Genomic DNA, 24280 nt, shown 5'->3' with positions numbered 1-24280 from the left:
TGCCCCATCAGCAGCCTGCCACCCAGGGTCACACAGTCACAAATGGTAAGGGTCACTTGCCTGGGGGCCTTTGGAAAAAATAACCCCCCTCCCACACACACTACTGACATCTTCCAGGCACCTCTCCGAGGAAGGGGTCTGGCCCTGCCACCCATGACCCAGGACAACCCTGCCATTATCAGAGAAAGGTCAGTGGCCTCCCCAGAGGCCTGGGGCGGGCTGGCCCAGGGAGGGTTAATCTGCCCGGCCAGCCGTCACAGGGGTCACTGCGATGGGCAGAGAAGTTGAGCATCGCAGTCCCCCAGAGCTGCGCTGCTAATTACATTTGCAATTATAAACACTGCAACCTCCCTGCACAGTGACCAGGCCACACCAGCCGACGGGGCAACCAGGATGTGATCCCACCACGGGCCACCCCAGCCACACCAGGGGACCCTGGAAGCCAAAGGGCCCCTCCTCCAAGGAATGACCATGCATATGACAGTGCCCCAGAGGTCTGAGGCTGCTGGGGCTGAAAAGGGGACATTCACCAGAGACAAAACCCAGTCAGGACTCACCAACACTTACAGTGCTAAAAAGACCTTTGATTTATCCCTAAAAATCAGCAAATGGCCTCAAGAGCAAAGAGACAGGAGGTGGGCTCGGATTTGTGTTCCAGCACATCCCCACGTTTAGCACATCCTGGCAAGGTCTATGGACCCTGTCCTTGAAAACCCTTCCTGAGCCCCTGCACACTCCAAACCACAGCCGCTGCAGAGAACATCAGAGGCTCAGCATTCAAGTCATGCCAGGGTCCCCCATGGGACCGGCCAGCCAAAAGCCATCCAATCCGAGGCAGAAGCTCCCAGCAGAGCTGTGAGGAGTCCTGACTCATTCTGGGCAGACCTCCTGGTCAAGCTGGAAGAGCACTGGGCGGGCCTCACTTGCAGAATGCCATGGACAGGGACGATGATGGCCGGTAGGTTCGAGAAGGCACCTGGCGGGGTGTCCAGGGTGTGGGCTGGGCTTTCCTTTGAAGGAAAGGATTATAGTCTAAATAATATCTGCTGTTCCTTCCCCTTAAATTAGAACCACAAATCATCTTAATCATAATGAGGAAGGCACTTAAAGCATCTGAGAAGATAAGTTCTAAAGAAGGGCATTGCCGAACAGCGTCAAAAACATCCTGTCTCTGGGTCTCTGGTCTGTTTAAGCATCTTTGGAACTGAATTTGCTTTCTTTTGCAGCGCACACAGCCAGCTCCTCGCCCCGCCCCGCCCCAAGCATCCACCTTCACAGTGTCTTTCTCACACGCCCCGCATCCCCTGGGGCCTGCCTCCTTTGGGCTGCAGACTTGCACAGAGCTGCCCAGTTCCAAGTGCTCAAAAGAAACAAGGCAGAGGACTGAGGAAGAAGACAAACTTTTGCAATGCAGTTAGATTGTCTTAAAAACAAACCATTTGGTTAAAAAGGGCCATTATCAGGAACACAAATCAAGCATGGAGGACAAAGTCACACGTGCCCCCTGGGCTAGGGCTGGGGCGCTCTGAGAAGGCAGGATGGTGACATGAAATCTCTATCACGGCCACTTCCCTCCCAGAGCTTTCCCCGAAAGTCCCCTCTGTCCCTCCTCTTCCAGGCTAAATGGAATATGTATTGATTACTCCAAATCAATAGGATGAAAAGATTCTTGTTTGGTGGGTCAATTGGGTTCTTCATAGATATATATTTTTAAGAAACAGCTTTTCCGTATGTCCCAATAATTGGTAAAATAGAGACTTGTTTCTAAAATGAAAGGAATGGGGGAAATAAGCTCCAAGAGGAAATTTCCAGTTGATGTCAAGATCTCACTGAGCTGGAAAGGGCCTTCCCTGGGACCAGGGCCCTGCGCGTTGACCTACTGCTTCCTGCTAGTTTGTCGCCCTCAGGCCTGAAAGACTCCAGCCTCCTACCACCCCATCCTCTTCCACGGAGCCCACACCTCCAGAAGGGCGGTGGGCACACAAAGCTTTATTTTTTTAGAGCCCCTCCCTTGGCACACCAAGACTCATGTCCTCACTCAGATTTATTTTTAAATGTACCATTAAAAATTAATTTCCCCCTTTGTTTTTCTCTGGGTCACTGATCCTGAATTACCATGTGGCATTTTTCCTACGTGTGAACCCACATATTTTACCTTCAGGACAGTTTGTTCTTTGTTTCTTCAACAACAGCAAAGTGATCCTCGGACAGCGAGCGAGGCAGTGCCCCCTCCCCATCCCTGGGTTTTACACCCGAGGGTCTCCAGTGGGTCTGGTCCCCGACACATTGGTCCACACAAGCCAGCACACTCACTCCCACTCTGGCTGATTATATATGTACATAAAATATTGATTAGAAATGGTAATGGAGTCACCTACAAGACTGGCTACAGAAAATGAAAATGAAGGCAAGAGTAGGAAGGTATGGATATATCTGTGTGTGTGCATGTGTGCATGTGTTAATTTCTCACCTGGAAAGTAAGAATAACACTAAAACATTAAAAAAAAAATGCTCTCTGTATGTTAGCAGGTGAGAAGGAAGGCTGGAGAGTTCTTTCTCCCTGGACTGTGGTCCCTGTGCCCTTGGGTTTTTTCAAGTCTGGGAATGTCAACTCAGCCAAATAGGTAGAAACTGTGTGTACAGAGCATGAAAACCCTCTCAGGCATGTGTTCCCCAAGAAACATCGGCACCATAATGGATAGATTCATTCTAAGGTTCTTCCAACAAACCAAAGAATGCAATCCTCTGTCTTGTTACTTTGCTACCAGTGGCTCTAAAGCTACCTGTCATGAAGCACCGGGATTGACACCAGCCTCCCACCCCCACCACCTCGTCCTTGGAAGTTTTGTAAGCACAGCAGAAGTAAACCCTCACCTCACGGGGAGGCATGCACCTGTATATGGGGCTGGCTCACTAGTACTTGAGCCGCTACCCAGCAGGTCCTGGGCATTAAGAAATGGCATCTCATAGGGATGCTTAGTTCCTCCGAGGAAAGAGCAGCATGCTTCTGGCTTTTCCTTGCCCCTTGGAGTGAGAAGCTAGTTCTCTGCAAAGAAACCAGGAAGGGTAGGGAATCCAAACCACTGTTGGGCTTATTTTATAACTCATCTCCACTTCCAACCCTTCCCAGACACTCAGGCTCTCAGCTCCCTCACTCCCCTTTGTCGCTTCCCTGACATTCCTTCTTTGCTCTTATTTCTCCTCAAACTCAAGCCAGGGTTGCCGTCAACTCGTCAACTCTATGAATTATCCAGCTGCTAAACCCCCATTTCTCCTTGCTTTCCTGGTCAACATAATCAAAGGATGTACTTCCCCATGTGAAACTTCATATTTATTAGCTTTGACTTGAGCCAGGGACAAACAGATATTTTGAGGTCAACTAAAGAAGTCACCTCTGGAGAGAGGGAGCCTAAACAATTTAAATAGCCAATGTTTGTCAGACTTGGTAACTTCACGTGAAGAAATGTCTCGCAAGCATCAAAGATTGTTCACAGCCTCACTTACCCATCCCGAGGTTGCCTTGGCCGCTGGCACTCCCTTCTGGAGGGAGCGTCCTCCCACCCCCACCAGCCATACAAACTGAGATCAGTGTAACCTTTACAGAGAAAGAAAAGCCACTTTTCAAGCTGATGGAAATCTGAATCCATTATAATTAAGGATTCACCTCATCTCCCAACCCAATCCCTACTTCTGACACTCTGTCTAAATTCTGGTGGCATCTAAAGGACCCTCTATCCAGGGAAATCCCCAAACTAGAGCCAAAAAGGTCAGCACGGAGGCTGGGACAGTCCGGTCACCCAGAGGAGACACCGCTGTGAAGTTGCCTCCTCTCTCACGCGTGGTCCACCTGGGGTGGAGGTAGTCGGTGCGGCGAGGATGGTGTAATCATACTTGCTGGAACCCCACGTTATCCAGAGTATTTGTTTTAGGGATGTCTTGGTTCTTAGGGGGAGGGGTAGTACTAAAATGAAAGGATGGTGGAACGAGAACTGACTTCAGGAGTTCAGTTTGCTTCAGAAAAAAAGAAGAGGAAGAAAAACAAGAGGTTAAGCAGGTCCGAGAGGACCTAGAGTTTTCATTTCATTGTTGTTTGAAGCCTTCCGAGGGATCGCTCTGCGCGCGCCCACACCCAGATGCCCAAACCCGAGCCCGAGACCAGAGCGCGGCGGCACGCGGAGCGCCGGAGGGGAGATCCCGGCAGGTACCGGGGCAGGTGGAACGGAAGGAGAGCTCTGCGAGGGAAACCGCGGATGGGATGGCCGGAGCAGGACCCAGGAGAGCCCAAGCTGGTCTCGCGGGGCAGCCCCCTCAAGGTTCAAGGCATCAGTTCTCCGCTTTCCCACTCTGCGCGCTCCGCTCGCTGCCCAGGCCCGCAGCCTCCGCCGCCACCCACGCGCACGCCGAGCGGACAACCACAGGTTCCCCCGAGGGGAGCTCAAAGCCGCCCTAGGCACGGAAATCACGCCCGTCTGTCTGTTCCGCAGGGTGCGGTCTCCCCCCTAGCCGCGAGCCAACTTTGCCTCCGCCGCAGCGCCCCGCCGGCTGTCCCCACTCCTGGCGGGATGCGGGCTCCCCTCGCAGGGCGTGCGGGGCACAGTTTACCCCGGCAACGTCGCCCGCACTCTTGGGGCGCCCTGGGTCCACCGCGCCGCGTGCTTGCCCTCGGGGCGCCCCTTTGGGACTGCGGGGCAAGGCAGCTCTAGCCGCCCACAGTTTCCAAACCCGCGCGCCACGTTCGATTTCGGAAATAAATATTGAAGTCAAAGGGCCCGCGAGGAGGTTTTCCCCGATGGGACAGGACATCCTTGCAACATTCCCGCACCTGTTCCGGGCTTGCTTCCTCCCCATTTCACAGAAACTCAAATATTTGCTCCCCGCGGGAAAGATCCGAGAGGAAGAAAGAGTGAATGAGAAAGCGCTACTTTTAGGTAAAAGTGAGGGTTTGTAAAAGGGGGTGCGGGAAAAGTTTACCCCCGAGAAGGAAATCCAGGAAGTGAGAGGCTTTCCCCTTCCGACGTCCCCCAAGTGTCCCCGGGGTCCCCGTCACTTCAAGAATGCCTAGAAGAAGAGCCGCAACACCCAGGACAGGGACAGCCGGACAGGCGGAAAGGACAGACAGATGAGAAGCAGAGCACCTACTGGTTGTGGTAGCCGAGAGGGTCCGGGATGCAGAGTTCTGATACGTCCATCAGTCCCGTTTTAGCATTCCCAGTTGGTAGAGAAAGGCGGCGGGGAAATCAGGCGGAAGAGCGAGTGAAGGGCACAGGCGAGGTGCGAGTCCGGGCAGGGGCACAGTAAGCGGGAGGAAGCGCCCTGGCGGGGTGAGAGGGAGGCAGAGAGCCGTGCGCGCACAGCCCAGCGCTCCCACTCATGCACACACTCCGAGCGGGCAGAGGGGATGGGAAGCCGTGGAGGAGGCTTGGGCACCAGAGACTTGGAGCCCACTAACCCTACTGTAGCTTTAAGGCTGGGAGACTGATGTATGGTTTGGCTCCTATTGGCTATCTCTCAGGGGCTGGACTTAAAGTGACAGAATCGAGCTGGGGTGGGGGAAGGGGGGTGAGCCAGAGAGACTTCAATGGAATCAGACGCTCCAGCGAGGTCCCCACCTCCTGAGGAGTAGGAGGACTGTGCCTTAGAGCCACAAGGCCTGTTCTCTTGCCATTAAAAAAAAAAAAAAAAAAAGTCCAGCTGGCTAGTGGGACTCAGGGGTGGAAAGACTCTCGCCCCCACCCCCATTCCTGAATTTTAACTAACAGGTCCAGCAAATTCACCTTTTGGAAGGGGTCTCTTTTACAAATTAAAAATGACTCACATTTCTCCTCTCTCCTATCAGGGAGAAGAGGCCAGTGCCTTCAAAATTCACAGCCTCAGAGTTCCCCTCCTGGTGCAGCAGAAAGGAATCCGACTAGGATCCATGAGGACACGGGTTCGATCTCTGGCCTCACTCAGTGGATTAAGGATCCCTGAGCTGTGGTGTAGGTCACAGACGCAGCTCCGATCTGGAGTTGCTGTGGCTGTGGCTGGCAGCTACAGCTCCAATTAGACCCCTAGCCTGGGAACCTCCATATGCCTCTGGTGCGGCCCTCAAAAGACAAAAAAAAAAATTCACAGCCTCAAACCTGGTGTTTGGTGCACAAAAGTGAAAAGGTTCAGGCCAGCAGGTGAGGCCCAGCAAGGGCCTCCAGGGGAGGAGCAGCAGATTCCCTTCCCAGCTCTCATCGCCTGGGCCAGTGGGTTCTGAATGGTTCTCATGTGGCTAGACGCAGGGTGTGCTGCCATAAAACACTCTCTAGGGAGTTCCCTGTTGTGGTGCAGCAGAAACAAACCCCACTAGTATCCATGAGGACGTGGGTTTGATCCCTGGGCTCCCTCAGTGGGTCAAGGATCCAGCATTGCTGTGAGCTGTGGCGTAGGCTGGCAGCTATAGCTCTGATGTGATCACTAGCCTAGGAACTTCCATAGGCTGCGCATGTGGCCCTAGAAAGCAAAATAAAAAATAAAAAATAAATGCTCTCTAGATGTATAAAATGATGCTCTCTTCATTCGGAAACGTGCCCAGGACACAGACACAAACGAATAAATTGCTGTCTGCTTTGGAAAACACAATTGTGGTTACAACAAGGAACTTACCTGCCACATCCACTTAAAGGTACAAGTAGACACATCAACATATACACCTGAATCCCCAATTATAAACACACATGCAACCCTGTCTGCTGCTTATTCCATGAACCCCAACATTATGAACTGCCCCTGTACCAAAACCAGCTGTAAGTGGGGACCCCCAAACCTTCTTCTGAGGCTTGTCATATTTTGAGATGTGCCAGCCACAGGGTAATAATCAGTTTGATGATTCAAATGAGTGTGGGGAGGGGATAGGTATAGGATTGTTTAAAGGGCGGGGGTAGCCCTCGGGAGAGACCGCCACCTAATTCTCCTATATTCTACAAAAGACAATGAGCTATAGGGGGAAAAACATCATTTTATCATCAAAACCATGTCTAAATGGAGTGTAACTGCAGGCAGTGTTCAAGCACTTCAGGAATAAAAGCAGGGAGGAAATCCCAGGAGAAACCGGCCGCTCAGGAGGGGCTGGGAACGGGCAGCAGGAAGGCAGAGGACACTTGACTTGGATGAATGTAAGCTCCTGCAGGCTGGGAAACAGAGCATGTGGGGTATTTCATGTGCTGAAGTGGAGGAACGCGTGAGTTTCTCCAGGTGCCGAGCGCTGGCAGGTATCTCACAGAGAGATGGATGAAGATGCTGGCCTGTCAGCAGAACCCCAGCATCCCTGGATTCTTTTAAATCACATAGGTGCTTGCTGACATTGGAGACAGAAAGGGGTGCAGAGACACAACCACCATCTCTTGCCAAGACCTCAGTGACTGGTTTCCCTGCATCCTTTCTGGCTCCAGAAATCCACTTTCCAAGCACAGAGCAGCCAGGAAGCACTGTGTAACATGCACAGCCAAGGTCCCCTTTGCGATTTGTTGCAATTAGGAAACAGGCCCCAGTCCTACCCCTTGGCTTACAGGGCAGGCCTCAGATAGCAGATAGCAGGCCTGCACACCCCTCCTCTGTCCATACTGTGTTCCCTCCATCTTTGCACCTGCAACCTAGAATGCCCTACCTTCTAGGTCACACCAGAACCTTCTGCTTTTTGCCTTGCTTCAGGTAATTTATTAGTTTGCAATTATACATGTATGGGTATGAATAATACCTCTGTTCCCCCCCCCCCAGGTTGTAAGCTCCATAAAGGCAGGGACCTTACCTGTTTTTGTTCACTGGAGGATTCCCAGTGCTTACTGGTGCCTGGCACATAGCAGGTGCCTGCTAAAGACTTTGTTGAATGAAATGTCAGCCCACAGCAGTTGGGGGGTAGGGGCATGTGCAGAGGGGCAGGCCAGCTGCTCCAGAGGGGGTCATAAGATCCTCTGTTGCCCCCTCGCTTTGGGTGGGTGCAGGTTTTTTAACTGGAGCACACCTTGTGGATCATGAAAGGAAAGACAACTTCATAGCCTTGAGAAGTGGATGCAAAGCTACTGGGGGCAAAAGAGGAAAACCAGAAAGTCGGTGTTGGTTCAGAAACTAGGCTGACACCTGCGCAGCTGCTCTCTGCATCTAAGGCACAGGGATGCAGGTAACTGATGGCCTTGCCCCTGGGCACTATTTGATTGTCATCCGGGGTGGGAACGAGGCCCCTGAGGTCCAGACCTCTTCTGACTGTCCACTTCCAAGGGGCCTGCCCAGCCTGCTCACACACAGCCCTGGGCCAGATTTCTTCCTCCTTCCCTCCTGGCAGAGTGACTGCACTGCAGGGGAGAAGAGGGCCTGCCGGCAGGGACACCATGAGCACCTGATCCAGCCTGGCAGGTGCAGGCTTCTCCCGTGGTTTTCCAGGTGAACGTGGCTGGGTCCCACCCTGTTCTTGGGACCAGCTGTTCTCCTTCTCCATCCTCAGCCAGCTCACAGGGCGTGGGATTCCTTCCCAAAGCTAGGTTGGTTCCATGCCTCTAGCTGGCGAGGTGGCAGTGTAGGAGGAAGCAAAGGGCTGGGGATCTGGTCCTGACTCCTGCACGTGGCCTGACCAGTGTCTTCTCTTCTCCAGAAAACAAAGGCGGTACTGGGGGCAGAATGGGGTGGGCAGGGCTCTTGGGCTCCATCAAGCTTGAAATTCATTTAGCCTATCATCACTTCTTACCTCCTCTGCTCTCCTTCCTAGGGCAGGTGCTATTTGTAATACACCCCAGCAAAAATCTCTCAGCCACCCTTCACTCTCCTGTGTTCCAACACTGGCTCCCCTGGGTGGGCAGTTCCGCAGAAAGGGAATGGAACGGAAGGCTTCAGACACAGTAGTTGGGGGCTAAAGCAGATGGCAGCTTACTTTGTTCTTGTGACAAACGCCTTTAAATAGACATTTATTACATTTGCAAGAACTTCCATTTGGGGAAGAGGTGTCTCGAGGAATCATTTAAGAACATTTATCAGACTTAATAAATAAGGAAATTTGAAATGTCATGGTGAAATGACCTACCCAAGGTCACATAGTGAATAACTGGCACAGCATAGATTTCTATTATTCAACTCCTCTTTGTACCCAAGTCTCTTCCCTTTCCCTCCTCCCTCCTTCCCTGAATTCCAGCTCTTTCCCAAGGAATATGAAGCCAAACCAGAACCCTGGGCAGCACGCCCACACACATATCGCCGGGGAGATGGTGGGAACTCGGGATTCTGTGTCCACACTTTTCCCTAAATGGTTTCCTTTGGGGGTTCCCAGAGGCAGGTAAGTAGGAAAACCTACCCAGACACAGCTCAGCCTGCCCTGTTCCCCCAACCTATGTTCCTCTGAGTACAAAAAGCACCAAGTGTGCCGAACCCAGGCCCACACTCCCCACCCACTCTTGCCCACCCCAGTCTGGCTAAGTCCTCAGAATGGGCGATTTTAATGCCTGCCCCTGGTTCTCGAGGGTCCCTGGAGCTGTCTGAGCCCAGCGCCGCGCCCCTCGCCGCAAGTGTGCTGACGATCGCCGTCCTTACACTGGTCTTGGCGGGTATTGTCCCCGTCTGGAGGTGACCCCGCCCACCCTGCCCCAACACCTATCACTTCTGCACACGTAAGGCAGCTGCAAGCTGTGTCTCTCGGGTTCTTGAATCCTCTCCCCGGACGTGCCATCCCCAACAGCAAGTAGGCTTTTCTCATGTTTCAAGCCAGGCAACTTAATAGGAAGACTTGATCACTTCATTGCTAAAAGACAAGACCCGGGAGTTCCCGTCGTGGCTCAGTGGTTAACAAATCCGACTAGGAACCATGAGGTTGTGTGTTCGATCCCTGGCTTCGCTCAGTGGGTTAAGGATCTGGCATTGGCGTAAGCTGCGGTGTAGGTTGCAGACACGGCTCAGATCCCATGTTGCTGTGGCTCTGGCGTAGGCTGGCGGCTACAGCTCCGATTAGACTTCTAGCCTGGGAACCTCCATATGCCGTGGGAGGGGCCCTAGAAAAGGCGAAAAGGCAAAAAGACAAAAAAAAAAGCAAGACCCAACAGGAGTTTTTGGCAATTCCGCCACATGCTCCCTTAGAGCAGTGAATGTGGGACACTGATCGTTTGGTGACACCACCCCTGTCCCTCAACCTTACCCACGTTCCCCAAAGCGAGTTTCCAGGTAAGAATGACGCCTTGAGAAACACAAGTGTGTAGTCACTTCTTACCACCAGCCCAGCAAGGAGAGGATGCTTCTGTGGAAGTGCCTGATCACTGTCCAAGCCTGCTTCTGCTCCACCCCAGGGTAGGCGCCGGGGGAGGTGAGTCGGGGAAGCACATCCACTGATGGTCCATGATGACTAGGGTGGGCCTGGTCTGGACAGGGAGCCTAACCGGGGCATCTCTGGGGACCGTGCTGATCAGGCCAAGGCTCCATGGACTCCTGGCCAGGGAAAAGGTCCCCGCCCACACACCCCTGTGGACCCACTCTCTTCTCTGTGCTTGAATTGGGGGTGTGGAGTTATATCCATGGGTGCTGGTCAGCAGACTGGCAGCCCACTGGCTGGCACATGTCCCAAGGACCGTAATTAACTGATAACGCTAATACAATGTGAGTTTGTGCTTCCATAATAGTCTCCTGCTGACAGATAAATGCTGCGGAAACATGATGGCTTTTCCTGAAGCTGTAATGGGCCATTATGGGGGCAAGGAGGCTCGTGTCCTATTAGCACTGCCGCCGCCACAACACCAAAGATAAACTTTGAAAGGGACGATGTCTTGAGTGGATAAATGCCTGGGTCCCCTCCCACCACCACTGTCATCCATTATCGGAAATTCCTACCAGGGGTCTTGGAATGACTTCCAAATATTTCCAAGCTCTGTTGTTTGGTGTGGTGGTGGTTGTTTCTGGGCTTCGAGATCCCGTTCTCACCCACAGAGCTGAAGGCATATTCAGGTTCCCTGTTTGCCCAAAAGATGCTTTGCCCTGTGCAAGATGGCAACTGCAGTGAGCGGGCCGACGGTGGGGTCAGGAAGGTGAGATATGTCTCTCCAGAGAAACAGAGATCTTTTCCCTCCTACTTGCCAGGAAAAGAGAAACACATGACGACTGTAATAGCTTTGTCACCAGCCCAAATTTCCGGTGGGGGCAGGGAGAAAGAGGAGCGGGAGGAGTAGAGAGAGAAGGAGGAGGCGGGGGCGGGGGACGGACGAAGACTGTGCCTCCTCCACAGGCCCTGCTACCGAAGAGGCATTAAACAACTAGCTATTGACCGAATGAATGATCTAATTACGTATTTTCCATTACAGTGGATTGTGGGTTTTTTCATAACTTGTAAGAAAGAGATTTGACCTTATTTTCATCTGCGTCACCTATTCATTTGTCATCCAATGTCTAATGGCCTGTGCCTCATTTAAGACTCAAACATGTTGGTTTCAAATACCCGTCCCATTCATTTCGAGGGTCTCATCAACGGCAAAAGGAAACCTTGCTTTCCTTTGATGACAGTTTTAACTGCAAAAATGTCACGGTCAACACTAGCCATAGAAAGAACGAACAGTTTGCTTTGCAAATACACAAATTACACCACTCAGGACATTCCTATTGTCAGGGATAGCTAATGATCTTAAAGAAACCATTACATGCATGAAACTTTTGAGAAATTAATTCTCAACGACCACACCCACGTGAGATGTCGTTATTAAGTGAGAAACAAGACATGCATTGGAGGAAGCCCTCTCCCTGGCGTTGATGACATAAAAGGCAACACTGGGAGCATCCGAATGTGTTTTCATTTCCTAATGGCTCAATTAAAGTAGAACTTCTTATTTCATTATTTTTCAGAATAAAATGCATTTTATTTTTGCTCTAATAAAATGTTTTATAGAGAGCGAAAAACAGCAAACGCTTTTAGGTTTTAGGAAAAATCAAATGTAAACGTTGTGTGAAAACTCTAAAGTGCAATAGTTACATTAAATGTGGTTAAGGTGATAGCTCTTGACTGCGGGGTTTTGGTTTTTTTTTTTTTTTTTTTTTTTTTTGCTTTTTAGGGCCACACTCATGGCATATGGAGGCCCCCAGGCTAGGGGTCGAATCAGAGCTGTAGCCACCGGCCTACACCACAGCCACAGCAACTCGGGATCTGAGCCGTGTCTGCGACCTCCACCACAGCTCGTGGCAACATCAGATCCTTAACCCACTGAGCAAGGCCAGGCATCGAACCTGCAGCCTCATGGTTCCTGGTTGGATTTGTTTGCCACTGTGCCAGACGGGAGCTCCAGCTGTGTTTTTACATGAGGAAAGTGCTGGCCATCAGCTATCTTTCCAAATGTATGTTGTCTTGAAAGCGGTTCCATTGGTGAAGTCCCCGCTGCTCTGACTCGCGCCTCATAGGAGGGCCATCTCTGCATGGCCCTCTGACAGCTTTATTCTTCATAAACAATGAGGAACAAGCTTCCGTAGAACTCCTGACTTAGAAAGGTTTGCCTTTCCAGGAAGGACAAGGCGAGGCAGGAAGGGAGACAGAGGGAGGACCAAAGAGAGTTGAGAGAAATGGAGAAAGGGCAGTCAACGATACAAGATTTAATATGGATAAACACCGGTAATACACTTGTCAGCAATGACCCCAGAATGAGCCGGACTGTAGGCGAGCCGGTGGCAGGGCAGCGATGCAGAGAGACATCTGGGGTCAGGACAGATAGCACATTAAACATGGGCCTCCAGCTCAATGGCATGATAAACACTGCTTTGGGGTAATTCTACAAAACCCAGCCGAGCAAGGAGCAGCAATAATTCCTCTTTACTCTCCCTTACTGAAGGCACAGATGGAATTTTATGCTCAGTCCCTAGGGACTTGCTTCCAAAGCAGACTGGAGGGTGATGAGGAGAGGGCGTCAAGAGCAGTGGAGAAGGTGGCCAAGGCCTCCCGAAGGGGGTCTGAGCCCCACAGGAGAGGGAAAAACATGGGACAAGGTGGGATGGGTTGTCTCTGAGCACAGAAGAACAAATACCTGCATCCAAAGCCCAAGCCTCATGTGCACGCACCCTGATGGTGTCACGGCAGGATCCCTGGCTGCCTCCTTTTTCTCTGGGTGTCTCACCTCCACCTCCGGGGCATGGGATCTGGTTTACTGAGGGGCCAGATGACTCACCCCAGAAGTTCAAAAGGGTAGCTCCCCCACATCCCTCCTTTCTTTCTGCTCTCTGTGCCCTGTTTCATGGTGCGATTTCTCTTTATACATCTTCCAGAACAGACATGCACCCCAAGGAACCTGCTAGGTCTCTTTGAGGCCAGATGGGACATGGTGACCAGCACAGTACATGCCATAGGGCATTGTTGGCATCTGTCCCCTTCCCCACCTCCCCTTTTCATCACCCTCATTTCCCTCACCTTACACTTCTCAAATGATGAGTCAGCCTTTTTTTTTGTCTTTTTTTTTTTGTCGTTTACAGGCCACACACATAGCATGTGGAAGTTTCCAGGTTAGGGGTTGAATCAGAGCTGCAGCTGCTGGTCTACACCGTAGCTATACCAGATCTAGCTCACCACATGGCTGAATCCTTTAACTCACTGAGCCAGGCCAGGGATTGAACCCATGTCCTCACAGATACTAGTCAGGTTCTTAGTCCGCTGAGCCACAATGGAAACTCTGATGTGTCAGCATTCTAAAGCGTGCCTCAGGCTCTGTTTTCTCAGGGACGGGGTCTAGGATAGAGACTGAATCAGCAAGTGGCTTAAGGCCACTGACTTTCTCTCCATTCAAACTATTTTATCATTTCCTGCACCTTTCTTGGCTGGGGAGGGGGAGCATAAGGAGGGCAATGATTGGCAGATTATTGTGGGTGGTCACTGCATAAGATACAGCCTCTCCTGGCTTCCAAAAGCCCATCCACTCACCTCAGACACCCTGGCTCTGGTTCAATTGCCAAGACATCCAGGCCAGTCAGTGGTGTCCTCTGAAGCCAGCCATCAGGACCCCCTGGCCCAGTGTCCATTCTCCATGCTCTTTCTTCTCCTCCACACCCAGGAACCCATTCCATACTCTGCTCTCTCTTCTCCCTGTTTTCTCCATACTGAGCTGAGCTACTTCCTTGAGTGACTTTCCCCCCATGCTCATCCATCCAACGATAACTCTATGTTGGTTTTGTCTTCAAGCACCAGGAGAATCCAGTGGCTTTGGAAACTGGAGTCTCTGGCCGCACATGGCAAAGACTCTGGGGCACGTGGTTTCATTTTTTTTGGTGGACCATCTTAGCATACTGACCATCGCGTTGACCCTGCTCCCCCACGGGTGGAGGATGCTTCTTGTGGTCTAGGCACCCCTTCCTCACCCAGTGCATCCTAATTCAGAAGGGGGAGGGTGCACGTGTGTGTTCATGTTGGGAGACTTGTCACCCCTTATGTCTCTAGTTGGTTTGCATTGTTTGTTTGTTTGTTTGGATTTGACTTGTGTCAGGAGGAAAATCTTTCCCAGGAGGTCCCCATCCCCACTCTAGCAGACTTAGCCTCACATCGTCTTGGCCAGAATCCAGAACCACACGCATCCCAAACCAATCTCCTGTCAGAGGAGAAATGGATAGCTGTGATGAGTTTAAAATACATTTAGTCCCTTAAGCTGGGGGAGAGGCTCACTTTTTCTGACTACATTAGCGTGTGGTGACAAACAGATCCACTTCTGTTAGAGGAGAAAGAGGGAATGGCTGTTGCATGAGAAACCAGCGTTTGCCACACCTGCGGGTGTACCATCGGCAGGGCAGTGACGACAGGCCACCAGTGGGTGCAAGCAAGAGGCTCATCATCTGGAGGGTGTAAAACAATCGTAAAACCGACTCTTAAGTCATGCTACATTTTTTTGGCCGCCCCACGGCATATGGAGTCCCTGGGTCAGGGACCTAAGCCACCTGCCCAGCCAGGGATTGAACGTGTGTCCTGGTGCTGCAGAGATGCCTCCAATTCCATTATGTCACAGCAGAAACTCTAAGTTGGGCTACTCTTTGTTATCACCTTGCTTCAGCAAGTCAAAACAATGTCCGTGATAAAATACTCCTCCCCCAGAAAACCTCTTGTTGGTCTAAGTTCTAAACAATTCTTGCAGCTGCTATTGAATTTTAACCACATATGTAAGCTTCAAATGAGCGTGTTCTTGTTACCTGTTCTTTAATATAAATTGCATCACACATGGAAGTTATAAAGTCAGCCACTCACACACGAACTTAGCTACCTTGGCTACATCAGTGCTTCAAGAGTCAATTCTTGGAGTTCCCATCATGGTGCAGTGGAAACAAATCTGACTAGGAACCATGAGATTGCAGGTTCGATCCCTGGCCTCGTTCAGTTGGTTAAGGATCTGGCATTGCCGTGAGTGAGCTGTGGTGTAGGTTGCAGACACGCTTCAGATCCCTCGTTGCTGTGGCTGTGGCATAGGCTGGCAGCTGTAGCTCCAATTAGACCCCTAGCCTGGGAACCTCCATATGCTGAGAATGTGTCCCTAAAAAGAAAAAAAAGAGTCAATTCTCAAAGAATTGAAGTCAATTGTTCAAGCTCACTTAAGGCCCATTTGTGCCTTGGCCCCTGTGGTACTTATTAAACACATCCCTGTGTTCAAATGGTAGATTGAAAATGAACAATGATAGCATAGTGATTCTAGAGACAGAGAAAGAACTCACCTCACATCGATCTTACTATTCTATGAGATTTTTTTTTTTTTTTTGGTCACTCCCAGGGCATGTGGAAGTTCCAGGGCTAGAGATTGAATCAGCACCACAACAGTCACCTGAGCCATAGCAGTGACAGTGCCAGATCCTTAACCCACTGTGCCACCAGGAAGCTCCTCTATGCAAAATTTTTATTTGCATTTAAAATTCAAAGCAGAGAAACAGCAGAACTGCAATTGTGATACCTGTTCAAATACTGGTTTCTACATGACACATTTTACTGAGTTTGAATAATATCTTTAACGTTGAACGTTGCTCATGGCTTTGAAATGTCTATTTTTAAGCTAATCAATAATCAGGAAAATAATGATTATTATTAATGATAACATGATTATTTCTCAGTATTAGTTTGTTGTAGAGGAGGGCAGATTCAGACAGCAAATATTCAGCCCACCATTCCTCCTCTTACCCATTCTTCTTTTTTCTTTTTTCCCCTAGGGCCACTCCCGAGGCATATGGAGGTTCCCAGGCTAGGAGTCAAATCAGAGCTGTAGCCGATGGCCTATGCCACAGCCACAGCAACATGGGATCTGAGCCATGACTGTGACCCACACCACAGCTCACGGCAACGCTGGATCGTTAACCCACTGAGCGAGGCCAGGGATTGAACCCGCAACCTCATGGTTCCTAGTCGGATTCGTTAACCACTGAGCCATGACGGGAACTCCCTCTCACCCACTCTTTGTCTCTTCCAACCTCTTGCTGGACTGGTGGTCCTGAGAAATGGAAGAAGGTGACTCTAATAGTTCCCTAGGATTTTTTTTTTTCTCCCCTTTTTTGGCTACACCCTTGGCACACAGAAGTTCCTAAGCCAGGGACTGAACCCATGCCACAGCAGCAACCTGAGATACAGCAGTGATGATGCCAGATCCTTAACCCTCTGAACCACCAGGAAACTCCCCAGGATATTTTTAAGGGAATTTAGCTCCAAACAGAGCAGCAGTAACCATCCCTGAGCCCAGAAAGTGTCCAGACATCCCCTCAGTGTCTCCGTCTTGTCTCAGTCTACTCCATCTTCCCCCACTTGAGTCATTCTGCCTGTTATCTAATACCAGCAATAGAGACAGAACCTCTATTTCTTATTCATGATATGATCCATTCCCTGTTCGGGTCCATCATTAATGTTGTAGCATTTTTATTTTCTCCCTGCTTTTTATTGTTCGTTGAAGCCTGCGAGCTCTAGTGTGAGTCTTCAGACTCAGTGATGCGGGGGGAGGTGTGGGGGGGGAAGTACCATTTTTTGAGCATCCGCACTGTGCTGGGCACCCGGCATCCTGGCAGTTAGCCCTAACCCAGGGTACCTTAGCCCACTTTGCATCTGAGGTGGGCATCATCACTCTCATTTTATCTTTTGAGGAGGAGAGTGAAGCTCTTCGGGGAAGTGGCTTGAAGCCTGAAGATGATCTGAGATTTGAACCCAATTCTTGCTCATCCCGACACCTGTGCTCTCTGTCCATTCTTCCATGTCACCTTGAGTGTCCACATAACTCTGTACCTTACGGGTAAGGAAGAGGATTTTATGGGCAGGCCTGGGAACCCAGGCCCAACGGATAGATGGGAAAAGGTATGCTTAGGTCCAATCAACCAATTTGCAAGAGTACTGGGAAGTCAGTGTGGATCAGACCTAGCTCCACAGTACATTTAGGGAGACATCTTCATTCCAAATAGAGGAGTCCTTTCAAATCCAAAGGAGTTGTGCTCTTAGCACTGAAGGGAGAAAATGAGAGAAGGAATATCACATCGGGGAAGAAATCAACTGGTTTTCTGGAATGATACCAAAGGGTGGATTTTAACTTTCTACAACTTGGAGAAGGTGAAGGGCAGCTGGAAGATGATGGGGGGGCTGGTGAAAAGGAAGACTCTCTACTGCCAAGCAAAATTTCCCCATTAGGGCCAATTTGCTTGGTTGGAGCAGGTTCAAACGGGCAGCAGTTCCAAAACCACCAGGGTGCACTTGAATGGCTTATGCACACACCCAAGGGATTAGGAGCCCCCTCTGGAGGTAGAATAAATTCCCAAATAAAACCAGGAGGGCTCCTTACCTCATATTCCCTCCCTGTCCCGTCTGAAAGGCCACCATAAGGCTGAACAGGTGGTCTTATTTTCCTGTTTCTTCCAACATTAATCAATGTACATTTCTTTTGTTCCTTGGATCCTAACTAACCTAGCCATTCCACCCAGGAGATGCACTTCTTGCCCCATTACCAAAGGACAGGCTAGAGGATGGGTCTTGACAGAGATGTAGTTCCTTAATAACTCTTTGTGTGTGTGTGCTTTTTAGACACATATGGAGGCATATGGAGGTTCCCAGGCTGGGGGTCCAATCGGAGCTACAGCTGCTGGCCTACAGCACACCACAGCAACATGGGATCCGAGCCACATCTGCGACCTACACCACAGCTCTTGGCAACGCCGGATCCTTAACCCACTGAACCAGGCCAGGGATCAAACCCGCAACCTCATGGCTCCTAGTCGGATTCATTTCCACTGCCCCATGATGGGAACTCCCACGACTCTTTTTTTTTTTTAGGGCTGCACCCGAGGCATATGAAAGTTTCCAGGGTAGGGTTCAAATTGGAGATACAGCTGCCACCCTACACCACAGCCACAGCAATGCCCGCTCCAAGCCACACCTGCAACCTACACCACAGCTCAAGGCAATGCCAGAACCTTAACCCACTGAGCAGAGCCGGGGATTGAACTTGCATCCTCATGAAGACTAGTTGGGTTCATTTCCACTGAGCTGCTATAGGAACTCCTTAACAGCTCTTCAGCAACAGCCAGCATGCTGGTTCACAAGAAAGAGGCTTGCCCATAAGCAATTATTTTGCCTCTGTGATCACAAAAGCATCATTTTAAAGCAGTGGTTTTCAAAATAATAATAATTTAAAAAGAGACTTTCTTGAGATGGAACTGTGCATAGAACTCTGTTGTATAAAGTAGCAAAAAAGCAGCTCTTCTGTTTGGTAAGGGGGTCTAACTTTCATCGTTCACCAACAATTCTAGGAAGTTCATGAACCACGTTTAGGGATCCTCCAACCCTCCCTGGAGCATGCTTTGAAAATCAAACCAGTATCTCTAAAATCAGTGTTCTCTGAAGCGCATTGAACCCATCAGTCAACCAATAAATAAATAAATAAAATAAGAAGCATCACTACCACAAATCAGCCCCATGCCTAGAACAGCATCCCCTTGGAGGCCCCGGGGCCGTGTTAGAAGAGGCCCTTGTTGAAAGGTAGCCACCTACCTATACACCCTTGCTTTTTGGACCAACACCCTTTTCCACTCAGGGTGAGACCAACCCCATTTACGTAGCTGGCCTATGTGAGTGAGGACTGAACGGATCATGGGGGGTCGTACAGCTTGGTGGTTCTCAAACAGCATCATGACATCCAGATGGATTTCAAATCACGTCTGGTATGAAGTCAGTTACTAGGAATGTTAATACCGGTAAATATCCAAATTTGCAAGCACAATAATCTTTCTCATTTAGTACTTAGTGCTGTTAAGTAGTACTTAATATTTTCACTTTCATTCACTTGTGTGGGATGTGTTTTTATGAGTGGGAGCAGAAGGGGTAAATCAAGATCTAGCTAGTGCTTTGTGAATCACATGGAAGACTCTGATATGATGGGAGACAGTCTCCCTCCATCTGTGTCTGGGGGAGGCCATTAAAAAGCACCTGCAAAGAGGAAAACTGCCTCTGGCCTCTGGCCAACCTGTGCTCAAACCCTCACGCTGCCCTTCATTAGCTCTGGGATCCTGAGACAATATGTAACCTCCTTGTCCATCTTTCCTCAGGGGTTAAAATAGTTTGTTGCACGGGAGTATGTGTAAAGCTCTTTGCACGGTAGCTGGCACATCATGCGTGATTGGCAGACACTGGCTCCACCCTGTCCTTTCCTGAACAGAGGTCCTGACCTCAGCACTGTGCAGGGGGAAGCCTGCCCCTCAAGGTGACTTTCTCCCTACAACACATCCATTGTCACATTATATGTATTCATCCCTCCGGAGAAGTGCGCAGCTGAGGCTATGCATGGAGACAGCTCACGTGAGTCCGGTTCTCAGCTTTCCTCTCTGCTCTACTGCTGCTCCAGATCCTTTGGGGTCTGGGAGTGGGGGGATCTGGAGCAGCATCTTCCCAGCTGTGATGGGAGCACAGCTCCTCCTGGCCTAGCCACCCTCTGTCCACGTCCCCGTGAGCTTCCCAACCACAACCCAAGTGCTGAATGCCTGGCCCATTATAATGAGCCTCTGACTTTCATGCAACATCAAGATCAAGCCTTCTTGACTTGGACCCTCCATTAGAGATGCTCTTGGGTCTGTTTTGAGTCTTCGTGCCACTCAAACTTGGAATTTCATGCCAACCTAACACCCCACTGGGATCTGAGTCTTTAGTGGAGGGTAAAAGGAATTTCCATTCCTGCAGCCTCTGAAGCTTACTCCATCCTTGGAAATCCTCCTTTATCCTATATGCCTGTTAATAGAGTCAGATGTTGCCCAGGCAACCCTCAAAAATATGTTACTCCCATCTCTTAATCTTGAAGGAAGAGTCATCAATATGTTAACATCCAAATATTGGCCATTTCTTCTCCAAAGGATCTTTCGAAGGTAATGAAAGGCCAAGGCTCATTAAATCTCCCGCAGCTGGACTCTCCTCTCCTCACTGTGTGGCAGACAGGGAGCTCACTACCCTGAGGTCCCCCTCACACCCCAACCTCCCATCTCAAGGGACCTGTCAATGCAGCTACCTTGAATGGTCTCAGACAACAGCCTAGGCAGAGAGGTGTGAGAGCCCCTGACTCCACCCGTCTGCCCCCTAGGTAGCCAAGTCACCTGGGATGTTGGGACCACCTCCAGTGTAGGATGGTCTCGGAGTAATGAAAACACAGGGATGCCTTCTCAAATGTGTCCTTTCACAGCATCATGACCAGCAATGTGAGAGAGCCTCCTTCCACTGTTTGCAGGAGGGCGGGGTAGTGTGTGTGTGTGTGTGTGTGTGTGTGTGTGTGTGTGTGTGTGTGAGAGAGAGAGAGAGAGAGAGAGAGAGAGAGAGAGGCCTTGCCATCCAAAGCCCTGGTGGCTCTAGTTAGCTCATGATCAGAGGCAGAACAGTACCTTCCATCTGGTGAGGGGGAAATAAATAAAGCCAATCCACCCTCTGTGTGACACTCCTGGGTCCCTTCCCAGTGGGGGGGCCTGTGTGTGGAATGAACAGATACTAAAGATTAATAGCATGTCCTTGCAGTTCAGGATGGAATAACCCAGAAAGGCAGGCAGATGCTAAAAGATCTGAGATCAGGGGGATAGAGCAATAGCAAATCTTTATCATCTGTTAAGTCTTGTTATACATGATGCCAGTTAATGCAACCAAGTGTCCTAATAAAGCAATGTGTGAAGCAGTGGACTTGGTGAGGTGCTCCAACTAATAGAAGAGTGAATGCTAAAGAGAAAGGGCGACCTTCAGCTCCCCTCCCCACATCGCCACCTCTGCCCATAGCAAAGAAGGAAGAAGTTGTTAGTCTGATTGTTGCTCTGGCCACGTTCTACTACAGGCAGGATCTGTAGTAGGTAAAGGTTTGCACACCTGTCCAGGGCTCTGTCTTACCCACTGATCTTCAGGCTTCCAGCCTCCTGCAGGCAAAGCCAGCTTGGGCCAGCTCTCCCTCTCTCTTTCTCCAGTTCCTCCATGTACAAGTGAGCAGGTTGTGGGGTGGGAGGGTCTGCTGCAGAGACCCAGGGGTCTTGGGTCCACGGGGAGGGAGCAGGGATGAAGAGCAAGCACCTAGAGGGGGAGAAGTGAGGGTACCAACAGGAGCCCTACAGCATCACCCAACCATCGGGAGGGGCTACAGGGGCAGAATTGCCACCCTCACACTCCAGGGTGCAGAGCAGAGCAACACCACAGTGTGATAGGCGTAGCAGCAGGGCACTCAGCCTGCCATGCTCAACCAGAGGAGGGGGAAATAGCAGCCTCTGACTCAGGCTTCCCCCTGCTTTGGCACTACACTCAAGCTACTAAAATCTAGATTGCTGGCCACATGGCCTTGGCAAATCTCCCCTGCCTCCCAACCTTTTTCTATAATGTCCCTTGTAGAAAAGTCAGAAAATAGAAGGGGTGGAGTCTTGATGGTCCTGGATCCAGCCATACCTGAGGACAGGTTCTACATGTAAGAGATCCTTTCAGGCTCCTGCTTCTGAGTCGCATTCCTTTCATTTCCAAGTCCCAGCAAATCCAGCCCATGGTATTGTGCTTCCTGGACCCTTCCTCACACAGTGTATCTCCCTCTTCTCTTCTCAGGCCTGCCTTCCCCAGAGCCTACCTCCTCCACCACCCTTCCTACCCAACCCATCCTTTCCCTGGTCTTTTGTTGGCCTCCCTCATCCCTGGCCACTGCTGCTGGTGGTTCCAAGAGGGACTGACCGGGTGCCCATTGGCTCTGCCTGTGTGCAGGGCCACACACTCTGCACCTGGGCCTCCTGCTATGAGCCATGGGGCTTTGGGCAGGCCATGAGGATACTGATCATCTTGATCTCAGAGGTGATTCTGAGGATGAACAGAGACAAGGCACATAAAACTCCCAGCATAGTGCCTGGCCTGGGGTAATTGCTCAATAAATGTTTACTGTTTTTTCACCCCTAAAGAAGGTGCTCACTTGAGTTTAAAGATACAATGCGAAGGGTTCTAATTTGTACATTCCCCCTCCTCGAATGATTTTGCCTCTATGTCCCTTTCGCAACTGGCAACACCAATACCAGCTTTGGCTAGAGTTTTTGGAAGGCATTGGTAGGGCCAGTCAAAATCAATTTCTTCTGCACAGAGCAGAATGCCAGATGATCATAGGCACTGCCATCTTTTGGGGTGGCAGAATTATTATCATCAAGACCTAACACCGGCTTTGGTTTTGCAGAAGGAAGACTCTGCCTTGAACTTCATGGCCCTCCCTACCATTATGTTTAGGATTCCAGAGGCTTATTTTAGGGCAGCGATTCTCAAGGTGGATTCCAGGGACCAGCATCAGCATGATCACTGAGGAACTTGCTAAAAATGCAAATCCTTGGTCTCCCTACCAGACCCAGGTTGGACCCAGCTATCTGTGTTTTAACAAGGAATCAAGTCATCTAGAAGATTCGAATGCATAGTCCAGGTTGGACACCACTAATCTGAGGCTTCACAGATACCAGGTACCCGAAGTTCTTAAATCTATCTTCTTGCTGTCCAGGACTTCAAATTCAAACAATCCCAGAGAAAAGGACTTTTAAAAACAATCCTTGGGAGATCTCGTCATGGCTCGTTGGAAAAAAATCTGACTAGCATCCATGAGGACACAGGTTTGATCCCTGGTCTCGCTTAGTAGGTTAAAGATCCCGTGTTGCAGTGAGCTGTGGTGTAGGTCACAGACACGGCTTGGATCTGGCGTTGCTGTGGCTGTGGCACAGGCCAGCAGCTACAGCTCCAATTTGACCCTCCTGGGAACCTCCATATGCCACGGGTGTGGCCCAAAAAAGACCAAAAATTTTTTAAAATTAAAAAAAATCAATTATTACTAATTTTTCATTTCTCCAAAGAAGAAGAAGACATACAGATAGCTAATAGGCATATGAAAGATGCTCAACATCACTAATTATTAGAGAAACACAAATCAAGACTACACTGAGGTACCACCTCACACAAGTCAGAACGGGCACCATTAACAAGTCTACAAATAGCAAATGCTAAGGAAGCTGTGGAGAAAAGGGAAACCTCCTACACTGCAGGTGGGAATGTAAACTGGTGTACCCACCATGGAAAAGAAAGTATGGAGGTTCTCCAGAAAACTAAAAATAGAGTGACTGTATGATCCAGCAATCCCACTCCTGGGCATATGTCTGGGAAAAAAAAGATAATTCAAAAAGATACATGCACGTCTATGTTCATCACAGCACTATTTACAATAGCCAAGACAGGGAAGCCACCTAAATGTCTATCGGCAGATGAATGGAAAAGGAAGATGCAGTATACATACATAAAAAGAATGAAAGGATGCCATTTGTGGCAACATGGATGGACCTAGAGATTATCATACTAAGTGAAGTAAGCCAGAGAGAGAAAAATAGCATATATTTATCTGTGGAATCTAAAAAATGATACAAATGAACTTATCTATGAAATAGAAACAAACTCAGAGACAGAGAGAACAGACTTGTGGTTGCCAAGTTTGGGGGGAGGTGGAGGAGGGCTGGAGTGGGAGGTTGGGATTAACAGATGCAAATTATTATATATAGAATGAATAAACAACAAGGTCCTACTATATAGCACAGGGAAATATATTCAGTATCTTGTGATAAACCATAATGGAAAAGAATATGAAAAAGAATATATATATTAATATGAATGTGAAAAAGATATATATATATAACTGAATCACTCTGTTGTACAGCAGAAATTAACCTTGTAAACCAACTATACTTCGATAAAATGAAACACAATAATTACTAATTTTAAATAAGAGGACATTTTAGGGGAAAAAGAAAACCCTTACTGACTATGAAGGCTAGAGTTCAGGGCGTGTCTAAATATCAGGTGGTTATTCTTTCTGTTTTT

At 49.6% G+C, this 24280-nt stretch overlaps 1 protein-coding gene across 2 annotated transcripts in view; it reads right to left on the bottom strand.

Moving 5' to 3' along the window:
* ESRRB (estrogen related receptor beta) overlaps positions 1-24280 on the bottom strand; it is a 182138-nt gene that overhangs the window by 110173 nt on the left and 47685 nt on the right. Inside the window, exon 1 of one of the 2 annotated variants that reach the window (XM_047796362.1) lies at positions 5140-5447. The exons of the other annotated variant lie outside the window; for it this stretch is intronic. Coding sequence (XP_047652318.1) covers positions 5140-5189 — 50 coding nt within the window. The 5' untranslated portion in view covers positions 5190-5447. Of the gene's footprint in view, positions 1-5139; positions 5448-24280 lie in introns of those variants that run through there. 2 annotated transcript variants of the gene reach the window in all.

Source organism: Phacochoerus africanus, chromosome 9 (genome assembly GCF_016906955.1).
Source record: "Phacochoerus africanus isolate WHEZ1 chromosome 9, ROS_Pafr_v1, whole genome shotgun sequence".
Lineage (NCBI taxonomy): Eukaryota > Metazoa > Chordata > Mammalia > Artiodactyla > Suidae > Phacochoerus > Phacochoerus africanus.
This window is presented reverse-complemented; position numbering and strand designations above follow the sequence as displayed.